The sequence below is a fragment of the Prunus avium genome, chromosome 2 (assembly GCF_965620075.1).
Source record: "Prunus avium chromosome 2, drPruAviu1.hap1.1, whole genome shotgun sequence".
In the NCBI taxonomy this organism is placed as follows: Eukaryota; Viridiplantae; Streptophyta; class Magnoliopsida; order Rosales; family Rosaceae; genus Prunus; species Prunus avium.
Window position 1 is genome coordinate 8,647,142 of NC_142285.1, and position 23,019 is coordinate 8,670,160.

Genomic DNA, 23,019 nt, shown 5'->3' on the forward strand with positions numbered 1-23,019 from the left:
TGAAAATGGAAAGGGCGAAAGCCGAACTATGATTATCGGTGCAGAGGTAAATGCTCTAGAAGGCAGCTAAGGCTCTTTAATTTCTCTTGTTCAAGTTAAATTACGTTGACATATGAACTTCGATTAAATGGCCGTTTGAAATCAACTCAGGTTGATTGATATTCAATTCATTCGGGATTTTCTAGAACCTGGAACATTTTCTATAATTTGTCTTCTAACCTTACCATGATTTAGCAATTGTTTCATGTTCTTCGACATATAATCCAGCATGCATAAATGTAACAAGTTAAGCAACAGTTTATTGTATGTGTATTATTTGACTAGAAACATAATTTATGGTGAATAAAAACTAAGAAAAGGAGTGTCATTCAACGGAAGAGTACCCAAGAGCTCATACATAATACCAATTGTTCAGATCCTCATGTGTAGAAACTAGCTCTTAAAAACCAATTTTGTTCAAGAACTCTTAAACAATTACTAGATAAGGTTTAAAAAAAAAAAAGAAATCTTCAGTTCCAACAGTTACGGCAGGTTTCTGCTGAGATCGGAATAATGTTCGTGTCCAAAGGCGAACAACGCCCTAGCTTCTAGACGGATCAATCGTAATTTGAAGGTAAAACAGGGGAAATGATGGATCCGAACTCCTACTCTGGCTATTGTTGCGATAAAGGAGGTGTGAGAGAGGCTTGATCTGAGTATGACTGCGTGTGTTTTAACCAATCAGTCTTTCACTTGGAAGGCGTTCAAGCAAACTATGATGATGAGGGTTTAGGGTAAACTCATGCGAAACTCATGCATGATCATATTTTAGCACGCATGCCTAAACAAGAGAGTTTATGCGTTCATATTTTAGCACACATGCCTAAACAAGAGAGTTTATGCGTTCAAGTAACATCTGCCATAAGCTTGTCATCATAGTTTGAAAAATATAATCTTACAACATCCGAAGAGCTATCAAAGAAGGAACATGATTAAACCAAACAAAAAGATAAGGAAATTGATGACCATAAGTAGCAAAAGCATCGGCGGCCACCATATTGCTCAAGAAGACTTCTTGGACATAAACCCATTTGTTTTGACCAAAATACCCTTCAAAAAGTGGTCATGCACCACTTCTTTTGTCTACTTTTATAATATGGTTATTATTGCAAGAGACCCATTAATGTAGTAGTTTGGAAAAAAGAAATTCTTGCACGAATGGTTCTGGATTGAGTCCTATGGGCATGTGTGAGTTTAGTGAATTTTGACCCTTTCAATATGAGAGGCCCCAAAAAAATAAAAAAAAAAGAGGTTACTATTTCCCGAAAAGAAAAGAAGAAAAGAAAAAGAAAACTAAAGTTATGAGACCAAAATGTAAAATCCCAGAAGTATAGAGGTAAACTTGTAATTGACCCAAAAGTAAAAAAAACGACCTACTTCTGGCCATATGAACATCAGGGCTTCAAGTTGAAAAACACTACCTTGTCGAAATAAGGAAAAGGTAGTTACTCTTCAACTGTCCGGTGAACACAGCTGCTTATTCTCGGTCGGCCAAACTGTAAACATAATTCTCTCTCTCTCTCTCTCTCTCTCTCTCTCTCTCTCTCTCACTGAATCATCATCCCCAGCAGGCAGCAGTAAATACAGCAAGCGTAATCTCCCAAATGGTAAGCTTTCTGTTCTTTCTTCTAATTCTTTTAATTCAACTTAGAAGCAAAGTTTTGATTTTGGATTTTGGCGTAATTTGCTATTCTGAAGGCCATGTCATTTGTCACGTATCTCATGACTGATAATTTGGTGATAATATGCAATTGGTCATCGTTCGATGAAATGCCACAAAAGAGATTTGGCTTCAAACGCTAGCATTGTATTTGATTTGCGGATTGAGATGTTGAACAAATCAACAGTAGTAAAACATAAAGTTTATGAAGTGGCTAGTATTTGACAACATGGAAAAAAACTTTATATATATTTTGCGCTATGGTATGAATATGAGACACAGTTGGTTCTGGTTCAAAGGATCATTTTTATTTTTATTTTTGTTCTTTTTGTTTCTGGTTGCTATACAACTGTTGAATACAACCCCCCGTCACAACAACAGGTCATGTGACTAGGGTTGAAAGTGAGAGTGAGGTTGTATATGCTCATCATTTTGTGATTGTTTTAAGCTCTTTTTGAGTATCTGCTCGAAGGATATATGGTAATTCAGATATGTAAACATTTTGTTTTTTCCTCTTTTTCTGCTTTGTACAGCTATGTTCGCTCTTTTAAGGTTGTTGATGACGGGTTTGTTGTCAATCATCAACGTGTACGCGTCCCAATTGAAGCTGATATTCAGGAGGAGAAGTGCACTGAGATATTATTCTTCTGTGAATTCAGCACTATCTTCCATAACTCTGTCAGAGGATGAAACCTCAACACTTGAAGATACCGTTGCTGCTGATAATGGTTTTTTTCTGAATGCAAAAAGCTATCCTACTGACTTTAGAGGAATAAACGAACTTTATTGTGGTGGAGACGACGTTTGTGAGCCTGTTGACACTGGTTTCTCGTTTTCCATTAATGAGAGACCAGATGAAGATGAAATGAAAAGATTAATGTTAATACTCGCAAAGCGTGGATGGAATCTTGGTTGTCAAAATGGGTATAATATCTATCTGAATCAGTTGAGCATTATAGAGCTTTTGAACGATCTGTTTGAGGAGAGTTTGGATGCTAAACTTGTTCTGTACTTCTTCAAGTGGTCAGAATGCTGTTCTGGATCAAAGCATACAATACGAACCATATGTAGAATGATACATATTTTGGTTTCTGGAAACCTGAATCATAGAGCAGTGGATCTGATATTGCATCTTGTGAGAAATCATGGTGACGAGGAGTCATGCAATTCATTGCTAGAAGTCCTTTATGAAACCCATAGCGAAATAAGGGTGTTAGAAACCACATTTAGCACACTTGTCAATGGTTATATTCAGGAAGGCATGGTGAACATGGCTTTAAAAATAGCATGTCAAATGAAGCACCTAAACATCTTTCCTTCAAAAGGGGTGTGTAACTCACTACTGCAGGCATTATTAGGATCAAAGCAGTTGGAATTGGCATGGGATTTTCTGGAAGTTATGCAGACAAGAGGGATGGGTTTAAATGCAGCTATGATGAGCTTATTCATTAATAAGTACTGTAGTGAGGGTGATCTGGAAAGTGGTTGGAAGTTGCTGTTGGAAATGAAAAATTATGGGATTCAACCTGATGTGGTGTCATTTACAATTGTTATTAACTCACTTTGCAAGATGTCTTATCTGAATGAAGCCACCGCTTTATTGTTTAAGATGACTCAATTGGGTATTTCTCCTGATCCAGTTCTACTTAGTTCAATTATTGATGGTCACTGTAAGCTGGGGCAGACAGAGGTAGCAATTAGCATATTGAAGATTTTCAATACTCCCCTCAATATTTTCATATACAATAGCTTTATTTCAAAGTTATGCACAGATGGTAATATGGTTGAAGCTTCTAGCCTGTTTCATGAGATGTCTATGTTGGGCTTGCTCCCTGATTGCTTTTGTTACTCTACTATAATTGATGGATACTGCAAAGTGAGAGACATTGATAGAGCTTTTCAGTATTTTGGGAAAATGTTAAAAAATGGAATCACACCATGTGTTACCACATACACATCCCTCATTGATGCTTATTGCAAGTCTGGAAACATGGAAATGGCAGAATATTCGTTGCAAAAGATGATTTCAGAGGGTTTGGCACCTGATATTGTTACATTCAACACCTTAATGGATGGCTTTGGTAGGAAGGGACACTTACAAAAGGTTTTTGGGCTTTTAGATATGATGAATTCTTCCAATGTTTCACCTGATATTGTGACATATAACACTCTCATTCATAGTCTTGTCACAAGAGGATTTGTAATCGAGGCAAAAGAAATTTTGTTTGAGCTAATCAAAAGGGGTTTCTCTCTGGATGTGGTCACATTCACAAACCTTATAGATGGGTTTTCAAAGAAGGGGAACTTTGAGGAAGCCTTTTTTGTGTGGTTCTACATGAGCGAGCATGATGTGAAACCTGATGTAGTGACATGCAGTGCTCTTCTCAATGGATACTGTAGAGAGCGTCGAATAGAAGAAGCTAATGTTTTGTTTCACAAGATGCTTAATATTGGATTACGTCCAGATCTGATACTGTACAACACTCTGATTCATGGGCATTGTAGTTTTGGGAGCATGGATGATGCATGCACCTTGATAAGTTTGATGATTGAACATGGTATCTTTCCTAATTACATTACTCACCAGGCACTTGTCCTTGGGTTTAGAAAAAAGAGGGTAATGAATCCAGTAGAAACTGCAAATCTTAAGTTGCAACAGATACTGCTCAAATATGGTATTCAAGTTGATGTTGATGAATATATCTGAGAGAGCAACCAGGAAGCTGCAAGCAATTACCAGCTTGACCAGAGTACTAGATGCTCAGGTGTTCTCACTTCTCATAACCCGAGCGGGAGCTGAAGTCAAGCACTAGCTTGATGCTTGGGGTGTTCCTATGACATCAGCACTAAGCGCATGCTTTGCTTGAGCACTAGCTCAATGCTCTGGATATTATCTCATGCCCCATGCACATGCTTTGACTTGGGCACTTTGATCACAGAACAGATTATGAGTTACCAGTAGAATCTTTAAGATCTCCAGTTACCTGATGTCAAGCTTAAGGATCATGAATGGACTCACTGAAATTATAAGAGATAAGGGGCACTTAAAAATTCTCAGACCACTGCAGTGTCAAAGATGGATTTTCTTTTTATCCTGAAGGTGAATAAGGTGATATGTGCTTATATGATGCTCAGACCCTAAACCCTAAAGCCAGACGTGTCATGGATTCTCCTAAGAATGGTTCGTAAATGTGCTTATATGATGCATGTACATTTTAGTGGTATGAAATCTCCCTCTCTCTATCTCTGACTTTTGTAGTCATGTATATTACACGAGATATGCTTACTTTGTTTAGAATGTTTCTTCTAATAATATTCTTTGTAAATATTTGATCACTGTAGTTAAACTCTCTTCAATTTTTTTTTTTATCAAAAAGCGCCACATGTATGTGATGTAGGATCAATCTTTTGCAGATAAGAGTCTCAACTCAGCGCAGCTATCAAAGATTAATGAGACACCAGTGTGGTGTTTGACAAGAAAGTCAGGTGGATTCGATTTGGAGAGCAGGTGAGTTGAAGTTGCAGAAGATGGGGTTTGAAGATTATGGTAATGTACTTTTGTATTGTGTGAAAAAGATATATACTCTTGACTTGAGAGTGTCCCAAAAGGGTGGGAATTCTTGGTGAAGGGTGAGTCTTGATGACACTAGGATTGCAAGTCAAGATCTTAGTATATAACCTGCAAAGGTCCATGATTCTTAGGGATTGAGATTCATCCATATATGGAAGGTGATTTGAGTAAGGATTTCTAGATGTGAGAGAAGAAGTTAGTGTTGGATTCGGATACAGGCGATGCAGATCTAAGTTGATTTGAGCATTATTCGGCGCGACTCCAACTAGACTGAGCACGAATCCATACTGAAGTGTTCAGATAGCACCACAAAGTTGTTTTGGCTAGGTTGTATGGAGGTGGTTGTTTTGCTCTACTATATGAAAAGCTCTTGCTTAGCAGCACAATTGTTTTGATCTGCCCAACACATCATTGACTGATGTGGCTAAACAATGACATGAAAGTTGTTCAATGGAATTTGAGGGTACTTTTGTCCTGGGAACTCCTGGGGTAACAGCTGTTGTGCTCTGAGGTTGGTTTTTCATGTGCACTCCCACAAAAATTGATAGTAACAACTCATATCAGTGACAGTTTGTGATGGAAAGCATGAATCACATATAACAACATTAGCTAGCTTTCTGGAAATGTAAAAATTAAACAAGTTCTAATCACTACCTTGACCGCGATTTTAGATTTTTAAAGGTCAACCGAACATGCTAAAACTTATGGATATTAAAATTGAATGGGAAGTGCAATGAGCAAGAACACAATATACAAGAAAGTCAAGGGAGGGGTGTTTTCAGCAAATTTGGTACCTCTCTTTGTCTTTGTTATTCTCGAATTTTTATCCAAATTTGGTAACTCTTGGATTTCTAATGTACCACTTGGATTAGAAGCCAATGATAATCAAGACAAGGAGCCAATGATAACCAAGACAAGGAGAGAACGATAACCATTGTAGCTGCAATTGTAATGCCATCTATTAGCAGTTATAACTTATAATTTATGGACTTTTCTTTTTCTTCTTTTTTCTGGTCAAGGTGAAAGACTGGAACTCTAACAACACGAAAACACCCATCTTTCTCTAAGCAAAAGAAAAAAAAAATGTTTCGATGATAACCCATCTCTCTCATGCTCACTCTTATTCATGTCATACTCATTTCTTATTTCTTAGGAAATTATCGATATTCATCTAGAACAAACCCTACAACAACCAAAAGAAATTGGTGACAGTCACATGTGAATCAAAAAATTAGCTCCAAACTAAATAAATAATCATATTAAATATGGCAATTGACTAAGACACGAAGACCCATTGAACATATAAACAAGAAAAAGTAGACATATTCCCACTCTGTCATCAGTCGCGGATTCAAGAATTTTTTGTATTTGGGGACAAAATGTGGAAGTGCAAAGCATTTAGTTTGAAGAGAGATATTAAATATTAATTAACAAAATGATCATTCTTACTGGAGCATAAAATAATACAATTTATAATTGTCCCCTAAACGTTTTCATTGTTTGAAAACGCTCCATGATAACATCATTACCAATGTTACTTGTTGATGCCTAAAATTGGTTCAGCAAAAAATGACATCTTCGAGATCGAGGTCGGCAATCCTTCCAAACCAACTTAGCATGACCAAGCAGATTGTCCCCTAGAACGAGTTCTAGTGCTTAGGGATTGCACTTGTAAATATAAATTAAGTAAGAACATTCAATCAAGCGACACAAGAGATTACGTAGTTCACCCATAATCGGGCTACGTCCATGGGATGTTTGGTATTTTCACTATTGAATGAAGAAAGAACAAGAGATATAAAGTGTTTGATCCTCACAACCCAAATCCCAATTACACCCATCACACTCATAATCATGACGAACAAGATCAAATATTGATAACATAGGGGTGAGTTCTTGCATGTGGATGTGGGAAGAACTCGGAGGAACCCCTCTCAAGTTTGAGAGTCGCCTTTATATAATAGCTTGGAGATAATCAAATCCTTGTAGAAGTAGGCTTCCTAATTAGCCTCAACCTCCGTTTGGATGAGGGAAAACAACTCGAAATTTAGCTAAAAGTTGGGAATTAAAAAGGAGAAATTGACAATTCTCTTGTTTGGTAAGTTAAGCGTTAAATTTATTAAATGACACGCTGAAGTGGAAATTGGAGCATCAAATTCCTGAGTTTAATTTCCATCAAAATAGGTGTCATTTCACAATTTCCATAGTGCCATTTACAAAATTCTATCATTTACAAAATTCGACATACATAAATCCAAACATCGAAATCTTCAATTGCTAGAAATTGAAATGATGGAAATCGAAATTCCGTCATTTTAGAATTCTATGTGATTTTCAATTTCTTCATCCAAATGAAGGGTCAAAGTAGACGTCAATATCTTAATAGAATTCCAATTTATATGAAGCTCAGCCTTAGGGTAATTTTACCCACAAACAGAAGTCCCCCAAGTCCCCAGACAAGAGTCTTGTTTGGGGAGGTGCACAAAAATTGTTGATGACACTAAGCTGAATATTAATTGCTTCAAAGTTGTAGATTGAGATGAATTCTGATGCAGACAAATATTTGATGTAGACGAATTTATTATGTCGATAAACATGATCACTCACTAGTTTGGACCTTTCGTCCCCATGAGCTTGACAATTGCTAGGTTGGACCCTTTGTCCACTTGACCATTGTAGAATTTTGTTGTAGAATAATTTGGAGAAATAAAGTTTGTATAATAATGATGGAGACCTAAATGCAACAAAATTTGAGCTTGGACCTTTCGTCCATCTAAGCTCGACTAAAAATTGAGTTGGGGCCTTTCGTCCATATAGGCTCGATAAAAATTGAGCTGGGACCTTTTGTCCATATAAGCTTCATAAAAATTTGAGTCGGGACCTTTTGTCATCCAGAGCTCGATAAAAATGGAGCTTGGACCTTTCTTCCATATGAGCTCGATAAAACATTGAGTTGGGACGTTTCGTCCTCCACAACTCTATAAAAATGGAGCTTGGACCTTTCGTCCATTAGAGCTCGACAAAAAATTGAGTCGGGACCTTTCATCCACCTGGGCTCGATAAAAATGAAGCTTAGACCTTTCATCCGTCTAAGCTCGAAAAATCTCAAGGTTGGACCTTTCGTCCACTTGAGCCCTGTTGCGTAGATACAGCTGCACCAAAATGGATTAAGCTGCATCCTCAACTTGTGATACTCGCAAGTGCACGAACCGTTCGGTAGTATAGCGTATGTAAGTGCGAGGTCGATCCCACGAGGATTGGTGATTGAATGATTCAATTCATTTTCCCTACACAAAACAGAAATGAAAAAGAAGGGAAATAAATAAAACAAGGAAGAAAGAAAATAACTAACTCAAGCAGATAAGTTCCCAAGTTCAATTAGATTAACGGATTGATTCTAGCTAAAGTATGATTAAGCCATGGTGTTTGGTCATAACCTTGTGTTCCTAATTCCCTAATTTGATCATTTGTTGTCTAACCTAAAATTAAGCATTAGGAACCCATTAAGCATAGAAGAACAATTTAAACAACCAAGCATGTATCTAATCCCTGTTGTCGAATGTCCATACATACTCTTCCTATTCATAGTTCAATTCGAATTAAAGCATGGTGTATACTCTTAATTCAAACCAAGATAGCTAACATGCAAGCCTAAATGGTGATCAATCATTCAAACTAGCATATTAACTTATAAGCATAATGAATAAGAACATGAACCATAATTGAAACTTGGAAACTAATCAAACTTGAAACTAAAGAAAAGAATTTACATAATGAAAAGTTAAGTGGAACTAAGAAAACTTAAGGAGAATTTCAGCACAAATATTTCATTACAACAATTGAAAACTAGAAAGAGAAACTAAGAGAATTTGAGGGAGAGAAGGGAAGGGAGCTCTAGAGAAGTGTTTGAGAGCTCCCCCCCTTGGGGTGTGTTTACAAGCTTAGAGAACTTCCCTATTTATAGGCCTAGGGGAAGTGAAAATCTGAATTCAATATGGCTAATGCATACAACACTTGTTTTATAAAATCTGAAATGGTTGATGCACTTGTATTAGAAAATTTAAATTGGGTGATGCACTTGTATTAGAAAATCTTGAATTGGTTGATGCACTTCACCAATAGATCCCACCAGCAGCCCTAGCTCATCTTCATGTCACCATGACCAAGCTTCCAACCAGAAATGATAGCTCATACCTAGCTCACCATGACCAAGCATCCAACCAGCACATGCTGAGGTCAGCATGACCAGCAACTTCAAGGGCTTACAACTTGGGCTTCTCTTAATCAAATTAGGACTTTAAGCACTCAAAATTGAAGTTCAGAATGTCTTCTTTCCAGCCATATGTTATTTGGGCCAATCCAAGGTCGGAGGAAGAAGTTAAGGCCGAAACAAATTGCTAACTCATTTTCCGCGCTGATAAGATCCATCCTGAGCATGGTTCTGTGTTTGCTAGGTAACGGACTCCGGATTTATCCAATGGGGCTGAATTTTGGATATGTTATAGTACACACCAATTGAAACAACTTTCATGAAGAATGTGGCCTCATTCGAGCTATGTAGGTTGTTGAAACAAAGCTTGCAATATGACCTACGGAACTGGACTGGCAGGGGCCTGTAGCCAAAATGAGTTTGTCTTTAAGCTCTTCATCCATTCATCCAAATTAGGCCTTAACATGCTTGAATTGCATGAATTATGCTCTCTAAAGCCATCATTATTACCTAAAGCTCAATGAACTGAAAGATAAACACAAAAAGGATTAAAAGCACAAGTTTAACTCAAAAACATAACCAAATCATAAGCTAGAAGGGTACAAAATGATATACAATTATGAACCGATCAAGCCCCCACTCGTGGTTGCTGAAGAATTGGAGAAATTTCAATGTTGAATAATCGCCTTCTCGATGAAATTGTAGAATGTCCTTGTAGAATAATATGTCGACTCCAAGTAGTGAAATAATCATCGGACTCCAATAACAGTCCCCAGTTATGGAGCCAAGATAGCCTTGTAGGAAGTAGAAAACTTCCCCTTTGATATTATTCAAAAACACTGGCAATCTTGTAGTCCCACTTGAATTCAAATTGCATGAAGAGTTGATGTTTTGATTACAAATAAATTGTAATCAAATTGGATTTGCAGTAGGATTTTGTATCCTAATCAGACTTGGAGCCAAATTGTAGTGAGAGTCCAAATTGTAATTGGACTTGGACGTGAAATAGGACTTTGTATCCAAGTTGGAGTTGGATGTGAAATAGGACTCCATATCCTAGTTGGAGTTGGTGTCAAAGTTGTAATTGGTCTCCAAATTGTAGTTGATGTAGACTTTCGAACACTAGGATAGAATCTTTCTTTGACTATGAAACACGTCAGCCACTTTTCACGCACATTTTGGGCTAGTTGCACAATTCCAAAAAATTCTAGAAAAATATTTGAATTGTAGTTCTATTTCTTAGCTTTCCAGACATATATTGCTCATCACTAGGAAAAATCGGCAAGAACTTCAAATCTTCAATCTCCCATAGCAATGTAATTTTGACGTGATCGCAACTTAAGTTGTCTTGACTTGAAATTTTGGAACAATTGGCTTCATACAAAATTCTGAAAATATTCACACAATGATTGGTAGAACCTTGGATCTGAAAAAGGAAACTTGCAGAAAACAAAGAAAAAGAGAAATGGAAATTTGACTGTATTCATTCATGCCTCTCAAGAAAATGAAAAATAGAGTTTATACAATTCCTGATCGTGGCCAGCTGGCTACGATCTAGCAAAGGTTCCAACAAAACTCCTACAAATGTGGAAAGGACAACGTCGTTATTTTGTGTGAGAATAGCTAGGCGATACTAAGGCAATACTAAGGTGATAGTAAGTGGGCTGGAAAGAGTATTAGGCCCAAATGGGATTAACAGCCATGACCTCAAGGCTGAAAAGATGGGAAATGTTGTTGAATAACCGAAGCATCTTCCCAGGTTACATCTTCTTCGGGAAGGTGTCTGCCGCGCAAATCTCACAGACTGGAGTTCCGGGCCGAGGGGATGTGCGTTGACACGCGGTTTCCTGCTTTTGGGTGCGGTGCGGTTGTGCGCGGGCGTGCCAGCACGGTCTACCGTGCGTCGAGATGTTGATGAGTGTAGGATGAATAAGTGGTGCGCTTGTTTGAACTCGTCTTCTAATCAAATGATTGTAGCCGAGAGAGGAACTAGTCTCGGCTGTTAGGTTCACGGCCTGAACTACAAGGCCGTTAAGTGATGGTGTTGGTGGTGGGTTTTGGGCGGTGCTCCAGCGCGCTACTCAGGGAGCGACGGTCGTATGATATATGGGGTGAGGGAACGAACAACAGAGATGATGCTCCGGCGCCTTGAAAATCAAGGGTCGTATGATATATTGATGAATGGATTTTCCTTACAAACTATCACTACTCCTAGGAAAGCAAGTAAAATATTGAAAGTGCATTACAGGAAAAATATAAGTTGCTCCGTGGGAGGCTTTTGTTTGGTGTTTGAACCCTTTGAATGTAGCTCGAGCCTTGTATTTATAGGAAGAGTTCCTGGATGAGTAATCGAGGCTGAATTCACGCATAGTGGAGTCTGATTAGCGCAAGTGGGTGTCCAATCGACATTTGGGATCGTGAAGCATGGTGGTGTGACCCCATAAATCCTGGTGAATCTCGGCCGCCGCCCTAATCGTGGTTTCTGCGCCGCTGGCCGTGGAGACGCATTTATTGCTCTAATAGCTGGTGACCTAATCTCTCAAGCTGTAAGAATTCTTGTGAGAATGTCTACGTCTAATCACTCTGTCTTCTGTCGCAAAAACCTGACTTTAGTCACTTCCCACCTTCCCGCATGCATTAAATGCTTATTTGTGGCCAGTGGGTTTGCTGCATTAAACAGGCACTACTTCATTAAATGAAGCATGGGTCCCTGCTATCACGTGATGATCTGGCTTTAATATTTCTGGCTGTGATTTTGCTCGGCCTCGGCCTCGGCCTGCACTCGAGGCCGAGATGATCATGCCTTAGCATTTTTCTTTTTGTCTTTAGGAAGGCAAGGCACCTTGTTGAAACGCTGCATTTCAGTTTTACGAGTAAGTGCCAGGGCCGAGAAAAGGGGCTCCTTCGGCCAGCTCATGGCCGTGATTTATTAGGCACAAACAGAAGGCCCTCTCATTGAATGAGCCAGTGAGTAATCGGTTTATTCTGGTGCTTCAAAATTCCCCTATTCAACACTTTGGCCGGCACCCATGCAATTAAACCATATGACAAAGAAGGCAGCGTGGGAGAAGAAGTGACATTGGCACCCACCTTCTTTAACAAAGAGACATGGAAAACATTATTAATTTTGGAGTTGCCAGGCAGCTGCAATTTGTAGGCCATAGAGCCCACACGATAAAGCACTTGGAATGGACCATAGTACCTCGGAGACAGTTTGGGATGTTGGGGATTATGGATGGTAGCTTGGCGATATAGCTGTAAACGGAGAAATACCCAGTTTCCAAGCTGAAACTCTCGTTTTGTATGGTGCTTATTGATGAAATGTTTCATCGGTTCTTGGGCTACTTGCAGATTGAGACGGAGTTGGCGAAGAATTATGTCCTTTTCCTTGATTGTAGTGTCCACGACGTCAACTTAGGAAATGTCGGGAATGTAAAACTAAATAATTGGTCCCATAAACAGCTTCGTGAGGTGCCATTTGAATGGCTGAATGGTAGGTAGAATTGTACCACCATTCTGCCCATTGTAACCATGTAGACCAACTAGTGGGTTTATCCCCTGCAAAACAACGCAAATAGTGCTTGAATGTACAGTTCAAGACCTCAGTTTAGCCATCGGACTAGGGAAGGCCGTCCAAAATTGGAAAAGCTTGGTCCCCAGTGCTTGAAAGAAGGCCGTCCAAAATTGGCTCAGGAAAGTAGGATCACGGTCACTCACTATGGTGTGAGGTAGACTGTGAAGACGAAAAATCTCCTTGATAAAGAGTTGAGCCACATGAGCTGTTGTGTAAGGGTGTTTGAGAGCTACGAAATGGCCATATTTCGACAACCGATCAACCCTACGACCAAAATACAATTCTTCCCGTGGCTTGAAGCTAATCCTTCCACGAAATCCATAGCAATATCTTGCCATATGGTTTCTAGAATTGGCATGGGCTATAATAAACTGGGTGGGTGAATCGATTCATACTTGGTGTGTTGGCAAGTATCGCAGGCATCGATGAATCGCTTGACATCCGCTTTGTGTTTTCTTGAGATATCATAAGGTCTAGCATTATTCACGCCAGCGCGGTATGCAACTTCATAGTTGTAACCCAATAGTTTAAGTAGCCATTTTTCCTAAGTAGGGGTCATGATTCTCTGTTCCAAGAAATGGTCTGGTGATCCATCAAAATTTTAAACTTCCTACCCAAGAGATATGGGCACCAATGCCACCATCCATCATCTCTTTGTCATAGACGGACAAGGTTTTGTGCTTGTCAGATAGAGTCTTGCTGAGGTATGCAATGGGATGACGATCTTATGAAAGAATAGCTCCAATTCCACCATTAGAAGCGTCGCATTCAATTACAAAGTCCTTGCTGAAATCTGGCAGTGCAAGAACTGGATTTTTTTTTGTCAAAGCACTCTTGAGATCCAGAAAGGCCTATTCTGCAAGTGGTGTCCACTCAAACCCATCATTTCACAGCATATTAGTCAAGGGCTTGGAAATAAGACCGAATCCCTTCACAAACTTGCGATAATATCCTGCCAAATCAAGAAAGCCTCGTAGCCCTTTGACTATTGTTTGTTTTGGCAAGGATTTGATGCACTGGATTTTTTTCTTATAAACCCCAACCCCTACTGCAAAAATGGTATGTCCTAAGTAGTCAACCAAAGCTTGGCCTAATGAACACTTGGACAACTTCACCTTTAAATGATTAGCCCTTAGCACCTCAAATACAACCTTCAAATGAGCAATGTGGTCCGAAAGAGTGCAGCTGTAAACAAGAATTTCATCCAAGAACACCAAAACAAATTATCCTAAGTAAACTCAAAAAAAAAAATCATTAGTGCTTGAAAGGCAAAAGGTGTGTTTGTGAGACTAAACGACATCATTAGAAACGCATAATGTCCATCATGGGTATGAAAAGCCGTTTTAGGTATGTCGTCCTCCTTCATTCTAATTTGATGGTAGCTGGATCGAAGGTCAATTTTGGTGAAGTAGGCAGCACCATGTAACTCATCAAGCAGTTCGTCAATCACCAGAATGAGGAACTTGTCCTTAATAGTCACTTGATTGAGAGCTCTATAGTCTATAAAAAAATCTCCAGGTGCCTTATTTTTTCTTGACTAACAGTACTGGGGATGAAAAAAGACTAGTACTAGGGCGAATCAATCATGCCTTCAACATGTCTCTACCTTGAGCCTCTATTTCTGATTTGACTAAGGGCCATCGCAATCATGCCCGACACATAAGGGCCATCGCAATAAAAGCATAGACCTCTTTGCCTACACTCTTAGAGTTCAGATTGTGTCCTTCAATTGACTGCAGGTCCGGCTCAGAGCGTCTCGGTATTAGCTTTTGGAGTAGTACCTGTGGGTATGAAGGGTCACTTATTTCTTACCAACAACGCCAGTTAAGAAGGTTTTGGCGTGTTGGATTGGAAAGAAGATCTCCTCCTAAGCCGTTTGTTTTCAAAGTTATGGGCCAATTCCATTGCTCATGCGAGCTTCTTGGGTTGAAGTGCGAGGATGTCAAGTTGAATATCTTCCTTCAGGCCTCCTACAAATACACCCAAGAGTAACTCATCAGTCTAGCCCACAGCTTGATAAATTGGGCCACATACTCCGCAATTGAGCCTGCTTATCGAATATGTGAAAGGGCAACATTAACATTTAAAGCCTCGCCTGGCCCAAGTCACTGTAAGAACATTTTAGAGAAAATGGTCCATGACTCTCGAGAATACCTCGCCTCATACCATTTCATCCAAAGCGATGCGTCACCACCCAAGTGCATAGCCACCACCATGACTTTCCTCGGTTCTTCCACCTCACGATATTCCAGAAAGTGTTCCGCCATTGCTAACCAACCATTGGGGTCTTCGCCATAAAATGGGGAAAGATCCAATTTCATAGGTTTCATGTTCGAATGATGAGAAGAATAGAATCTCGAACTCATCGGCATCATGGAAGATGCTGGGTAATAGTGAACGGGTAGTCCCATGGACATGGCTAGTAGAATGGAAGAGAAATGTGGTCCTGAATAAGCAATATGCATTCCGGACATTGTATGGCATACCGTAGTTAGTAAAGGTAGCATATAATCCTAGCTTACGATTTGAGTTTTCAATTTTGAGTCAATTTTAATACTTCACATGGTTGGGCATGTTTAGAATTTTGAACTAGTTTCCGAAATTTTCCAAAAAAACATTATGAAATATGTAAGGTCCAAAATTTTCCAAAAATTACAAGTTTTCCAAATTGTAATGGATATTGAAATTCCGAATTTTTTTAAAACGAAATTGGAATAGAAATTTCATTTTGATTGGAATCCCCTGATACTAATTTGATATGTCCGAAAATCAACCCTAGGTGGCCGTATATGTATCAGTGTAAGGTTTTCCATGTTGGTGGTTTGTAGAAGATAGTGGTGGGTTTGATATGTAGTTTAAAATGGCCAATTCTAATATTAGTACATCAATTGTTTTAAATAATTTTTTTTTAAAAAAAGCAACCAAAAAAAAAAAAAAAAAAATGGTATACATCTCCACACAGTCAACATCATCAGATAAGGGCTCAGCCAAATCCACATGCACATCAGGGGGGGAAAGCCACTGAAAACAAGGATCACCACCTTTACAATTGTGCCTCATCGAGGACACGGTGCAAGTTAGGGACAATCCTGTTTCTATGAGCATAAGAACCACCCAACAAATACAAAAGAGCTTGTGAAGCAGATGACCAACTTCCTTCATCTGACGACATGATAACTAAGCAATTGCAAAAAGGAGAAAAATGGTCAGAATCACAAGTCAAAACCACAAGAGTGAACCACGAGAAGGAGAAACCCTAGCTTGCGGCAAATATATGTGTGTGTGTGTGTGTGTGTGTGTGTGTGTGTACATATATACATAAGGGCCTATTTGGCTTAGGCCGAGCACAATCGCTGAGCCGCAATGTAGTCATAGCATAGCGGCCAAGCTAAAACGCAGCAGCCAAGCCTCTGCATCGGCTCGGTACCAAAAAAAAAAAAGAAAAAGCCAACAATAACTGCCAACCCGACCTTGGTGCAACCTAGCCACTCTGCCAGTTCCATGATTGGTCACTACTCCAGCAACAACTAGCCGACTAGCGGTGTTTCAGTTGAACCGGCCAACTGGTCCTCGCTGAGAAGAACAGGAAAAAAAAAACAAAAAAGACAGAGATAGAAACTCACTTTGGGAATCGGTAGTCTCTCGCTTGGCTTTTCTCCTCAACGATCAACTCCTCCAAATTCTTCTCCTTGCCGCAAGTCGGAAGGAAGAAGAAAATAAAATAACAAGTGCAAAACAAGGAGAGGAACTAGGGTTTTTATAACCCTTGGGAATTCTTGTCCAAGAAGGAATTCCATAAGCCTTTCTTGACAAGGAGCCTAACTTCAAGAAGAAATCAAATCCTACCTTACAAAGCAGCCCAGTAGCAATTGGGAATTAAAAAGCCCAACGAGTATTTAACATCTCCTACATGCCCTACACGTGACATGCTGCAAGTTGGGGGGCATTTATGGTAATAAGGAAGTTCGGCAACAACTCCGGTGACACCACGTGGAAGATGGAATATTCCATAGTTCATCTTGATTATGCCAATTAAATCCCCATTTAATTTGCCTATTAATTTGCCTTAATATGGGAAATATCTCCATAATGCAAGGATTCAAAGTGAAATAAATCACCTTGATCTCCTCCATCACCTTATTTATGGAAAGGGGAATAATTCCTTTTTAAAGGGAATTATTCCTTTCCAAATATCATGCCAAACTTAAGGCACAAGGTAAGGAGGTTATATAAAGATAAGTTTACACCACAATGAGGTAACTCTTATAAACCCTAGCAAAAGGCTACACATCTCTCTCTCTCTCTCTCTCTCTCTCTCTCTCTCTCTCTCTATGGCTCTCACACCACCCCTTATCTACCAAGAGAAACACTCATTTCCTTTCAGAAATACCTACATCTCCTTGAGACCGTATTCTGACTTAGGCATCAGAGGGTCCTTGGCCAAGGTGTTCTCAGATTGATCGCTCTTATTTTGCAGGGATCTTGGAAGAACACATTAAAGAGGTGCGAGGATCATCTCCGAATCTACCCAGGAGGAAAATTGCATCCACAAAAAACTCTTAAACCAGTATTAGATAAAGTGTGAGAGAGGCTTGATCTGAGTTTGACTTCGCTTGTTTTAACCAACAGTCTTTCACTTGGAAAGCGTTCCAGAAAACTATGAGGATGAGGGTTTAGGGTAAACTCATGAGAAACTCATCCATGATCATATTTTGGCACTCATGCCTAAACAAGAGGCTTTAGGCATTCAAGTAACATCATAGTTTGAAAAATATTATCATACAACATCCGAAGAGCTACCAAATGAGAAACATGATTAAACTAAACACAAAGATGAGGAAGTTGATGACTAGGGATGGCAATTTTCCCCGCGTGTATGGGTCTTTGCAGGGCTTCGACCTTAACGGGTCAGGTATGAAGGACAAAAAACGAGTATGGGGATGGGTATGGTGATTGGGGAGGGGCGGGGATGATATTTTAATCCCCAACCCGAACTCGCCTCGTTAAGAATATATATATATATATATATTAAAGAGATTTCCTATTATTATAATAATAATAATAGGAAATCTCTTCAACTTCAACTGTGCGAATATAGAGTAATAGGAAATCAAATCAGCCGATATAGGGCTCTCTATAAATGTAATAACATGAAATCTTCTCTATTCATTTATTATATATAAATATATTATTAAAGAGATTTCAGTAATGGGGCGGGTAGGGGAACCCGTTCCCCAAAGAAGGCGGGGATGAGGAATCCCCGCTTAGAGTGTTACGGGTATGAATGTGGGGATGGGGAAAAAAAGCTTAACGGGGATGGGGATGGGAATGGCATACCCATCCCCAATTCGACCCATTGCCATCCCTACTGATGACCATAAGTAACAAGTGCATCGACCATCATATTTCCCAAGAAGACTTCTTGACTAAAATACCCTTTAAATAATGGTCATGCACCACAACTTTTGTGAACTTCTATAACGGCATTACTATGTCCCGTAAATAATTAGTATTGAATATTTTAATTAAATTTTCAAAATTTTATTTTTAGTAATTAAATAATATCTTTGGCTTATTTTAATTATTATTTATTTAATGAATAATTAGTATTGAATATTTTAATTAACTTCATGAATTATATTACTCAATAAATAGTAATTCAAATTTTCTATTTATACAATATAGTCATGCAGCTATACTCTTTAAATATATTTTCACATTGCACCAACAATAAAAATATGGATTTCTCTTTAGGCTTATCTTTTGAGGGGTGAAAATCCACACTCTTATAAAGTTGTTTACAAACAAAGCACGATGACGGTTTGGTAAGTGTGGTTAACGTTGGAAAGTTGGGCTAATGGGCTTGGCTATAGGCTCGGCTTTGATTAATAATAATTATATTAATCAAAGACTAAGGCCTTGGGGCTCTTGGGATCTGGGGAAATTTAATTAAGACACCCAGAGTAATTATCCGTACAAAGAATTTAGCACTTTCATGTTTAATACACTACGTATTTTTAACAAATGTTTCAATAAGACACAAACAATTCATGTATTATACAAATAATTCTCACATATTACTGAATAAAAATAATATGTATATTAAAATATTATATAGTGACCTAACTTTTAAGTTGTAAAAAGGACCTCTTTAAAAAAAAAATTAAAAAATTAAAAAAAGGGTATCGCCGGCCGGCTGTACTCGTAATTTAAAAAAATTAACAAATAGTCCGGCTATACGTATTTTGACATGTGGGCGCATAATCGACCACCTTTTTTACTTGTATAAATAGTATCGCCGCGCGGCTTTACTCTGCTTTTCTTTTTTCTTTTTTTTTTGGGAAAACTAGTATAGCCGGACGGCTGCACTCGGTTTTTAAAAAAAAAAAAAATTTTTTGTAAATAATATAGCCGGGCGGCGATACTCGATCTTTTAAAAATAGTAAAGCCGGGCGGCTATACGTATTTTGACATGTGGTCACAAAATCTAAAGGGGTCCCTTTTTACTTGCATAAATAGTATAGCCGCTCGGCTGTACTCCTTTTCTCTGATTTTTTTTAAATAAGAAGAAAACCTCTCCCAACGAATGAGCATCGGTAGAAGTCTATGCCGGTAAATTTCGCCGGGATAGACATGAACATATATATATATATATATTAAATTATAAACTTAATATGTTTAGGTTAATTAATTTTTTAAAATTTTATTTTTGGTAATAAAATATGATCTTTGGCTTATTTTAAATATTATTTCTTTAGTGAATAATTAGTATTGAATATTTTAATTAACTTCAAGAATTATATTACTCAATAAATAGTAATTCAAAATTTCTATTTATACAATATAGTTGCGCGGCTATACTCTTTAAATATATTTCCACATTGCACCAACAATAAAAATATGGATTTCTTTGTTGGCTTATCTTTTGAGGGGTGAAAATCCCACATCGAAAATCCACACTCCTATAAAAGTGTTTATAAACAAAGCATGATGACGGTTTGGTAAGTATGGTTAACATTGGAGAGTTGGGCTAATGGGCTTGGCTATAGGCTCGGCTTTGTTTAATAATAATTATATTAATCAAAGACTAGGGCCTTGGCCATGGGGCTCTTGGGATCTGGGGAAATTTAATTAAGACACCCAGAGTAATTACCCGTACAAAGAATTTAGTACTTTCATGTTTAATACACATATTTTTAACAAATGTTTCAATAAGACACAAAAAATTATCGTATTATACAAATAATTCTCACATATTATTGAATAAAAGTAATATATATTAAAATATTATATAGTGACTTAACTTTTAAGTTGTAAAAAGGTTCTCTCTTTTAAAAAAAACATTCTAAAAAAAACAGTATAGCCGGTCGGCTGTACTCGTATTTAAAAAAAAAAATAGTATAGCCAGTCGGCTGTACTCGTAATTTTTTTTTAAAAAGAGTATAGCCGGCCGGCTATACGTATTTTGACACGTGGGCGAGGGGTCCTCTTTTTTACGTTAGTATAGCAGCACGGCGGTACCCTTTTTTCTGATTTTTTTGGGTAAAATTTGCCATCACTACCTCATGAAGATAACATCATCATCAGCTAGCTTCCCTGGAAACATGAATACATCCTAGGTGTCTTTACTCGAGTGAATAGCTTACAGGTCTTAACGCCATACGAAGAATGATATCCCATTTTTAATTTTGTGAATAGAAACTGTTGTGTTGTGAAGAATACCAACTCCATGAAGGCACCTAATTATGACAGACCATTGCACTTGGCATCTGTTGATGCCTACTGTTAAAAAAATTTGCAAGGAAGAATTTTGGCACCATCACCGTGAAAAATCCCCAGATTCCAAGTAATGGCATTCTCAGATTCAATTTGGGAACAAGGTGGCATGAAAAAGGGTCCTTCAAATACTATATTTTTATTATGTTTAAAGAGCCTATGTAAAAATTAAAATGCTTGCTCTACAAGTATTTAATCTGAGAATGCCATTACTTGGAATCTGGGGATTTTTCATAGGCACTTTAAACATAATACATCTGAGAATGCCCGGTTCACACCATACATACATCTCCGTACCCCTTTGTTAGCTATTATTTTCTTACAAACACTTGAACTAACTTAGGCATCTGAGGGCCTTTGGCCAACACCCCCCAGGTGTGGTCTATTTACTCTGGTCTTTTTTACAAGAATTGAGGAAGAGAAAGAGGGAAGATCGAAGGTTGAAGGATCTAAAAGCGAATATTCTCCCGTGAGATTATTTGCACAAACATTTGGTGCTTTCATTGAGAGCACGAGTTATACTCTTTGCGTGCTCAAGGAATCCATTCCTCAAATTTTCCAATCCACTGAAGCCTTCCAAAAAACCATGGTTGGAAGCAAGAAAACAAGAGGCAAGAATGCTGCGATGGCCCAATCCACGACAGGCTCGGACCACCACAATTCCATGGCTCCGAGACAACCCCACACCACAGTTGAGACTGGCACGCCCTCACGGCACCGCTCCTCCTCCTCTCAGTTCGACGACCGGGAACACCATCTTGACGCGCACCGCCGCACTATAGCACAGCAAGGCCCCTCGGTTGGAAGTACTGCACCACCTCCCAGACACCTTGCTGCCACCACTGCCGCTCCGCAGCCTCACGTAACCGGCAACAACCTTCATCATGGCCTCGTGGCTGGTGTTGTCCCATCTCAAGGCCCCGTGGCTGGATCAAGCCATCTTCATGGCACCACCACCGAGCATGGTGGAACCTCCCATCAAGATGGGCTCACTACCACCACCGACTTTGGCCCAACCTTAGAGCAACTTCAGTCATTCCCTCCATTGCCTCCATGCTCGACGCACGCTCTTACGTACACCTCCAATGAAACCCTAACCCGTGTGCAATTGGGCTCCACACACTTCTTTCCTCCCAGTCCACGAAGTCAAGTAGACCTTAATCTGAAAGTTGACCAACTAACTCAGAGAATGGACGACCAGAAAAATTTGATGAGGCAGCTTCTCAACCAAATAAACTTGGCTCAAAACCTTGGCCTTGGACAACAGGGCTAAGAGAGAAGGATGGAAGAATGCGCGGTTGGGAAGTTCGATGGATACCAAGCAGGTCAAGCAGGAGTAAGCAGACAAAGAGAGGGACAACAACACGGTCAGCCTGCCGACATGTCACAAGCATCTGCAAGTCACACTCTGAGCAGACGAGGTCTCTCATCTAGATTGAGCTCAAGGACCAATGTGCGCGAAATGCTGGGCCCACGACTTGACATCCACGCCCGCCTGGCTCCGTAGGGAAATTTTCACGAAAAGCTAGGCCCTCAGGGAGGTCAACTTGACGACCCTCACAATGAGGATCGTGAAGAAAGGTGCTTCGTTGCCTTCTCCAGAAGAACCAATTCTCGTCAACAAGCTACAGGGAATCTTTCACAAGCGCAGTCCACCAACACGCCACCTAGGCAGGACAACCGAGAAGGTAGACCCCTGCGAACCAACGAGGAAATCAATTAGTGTTGCCCAAATTGTGAAGGTCATTAACATGACCGACCAACCATGTGTGCGGAAGACGTTGAGAAGCTTGTAAGTAACCGACTTCGAGACTTCAGGATTGGCGAAAATTTCGAAGATGCACTACGCATGGAGGTAGACCGAGCAAACTCCTCACCTTTCACCACCGAAATCGAGCAGGCTGCTTCCCTGAAACGATTCTCAACGCCCTTTTTCCTATACAAGGCCGAAGACGCATTAATGTGCAAGGTGTTTGCAATGACTTTGCGAAGAGCAACTTAGGATTGGTTTCACACCCTGCCATTCGGGTCGATCAGCAACTTCAAAGAGCTTGCTTACGTCTTCATCAAAGAATACACTTCTTACCGGACGATCAAGAAGAACCCTGACCACCTATACAACCTGCGCAAGAAGCTAGATGAATCCCTTCAAGATTACATCAAGAGATTCAAAGTAGAAAAAGCCAACA

General features: G+C 39.3%; 1 protein-coding gene across 2 annotated transcripts; it reads left to right on the forward strand.

The window, feature by feature from the left end:
• Positions 1–1,456: 1,456 nt before the first annotated feature.
• On the forward strand, positions 1,457–6,043 carry LOC110765245 (Pentatricopeptide repeat (PPR) superfamily protein). Of its 2 annotated transcripts, none has more exons than XM_088247822.1 (3): positions 1,457–1,646; positions 2,233–4,920; positions 5,114–6,043. In XM_088247822.1, the coding sequence occupies exon 2, from the start codon at positions 2,235–2,237 to the stop codon at positions 4,404–4,406; it is 2,172 nt and encodes a 723-aa protein (XP_088103948.1). In that variant the 5' UTR covers positions 1,457–1,646; positions 2,233–2,234; the 3' UTR covers positions 4,407–4,920; positions 5,114–6,043. The 2 variants fall into 2 exon arrangements, with proteins under 2 accessions (XP_088103948.1, XP_021824022.2); XM_021968330.2 differs by having other exon boundaries at positions 2,233–4,880; positions 5,114–6,042.
• The last annotated feature ends 16,976 nt before the right edge of the window (positions 6,044–23,019 follow it).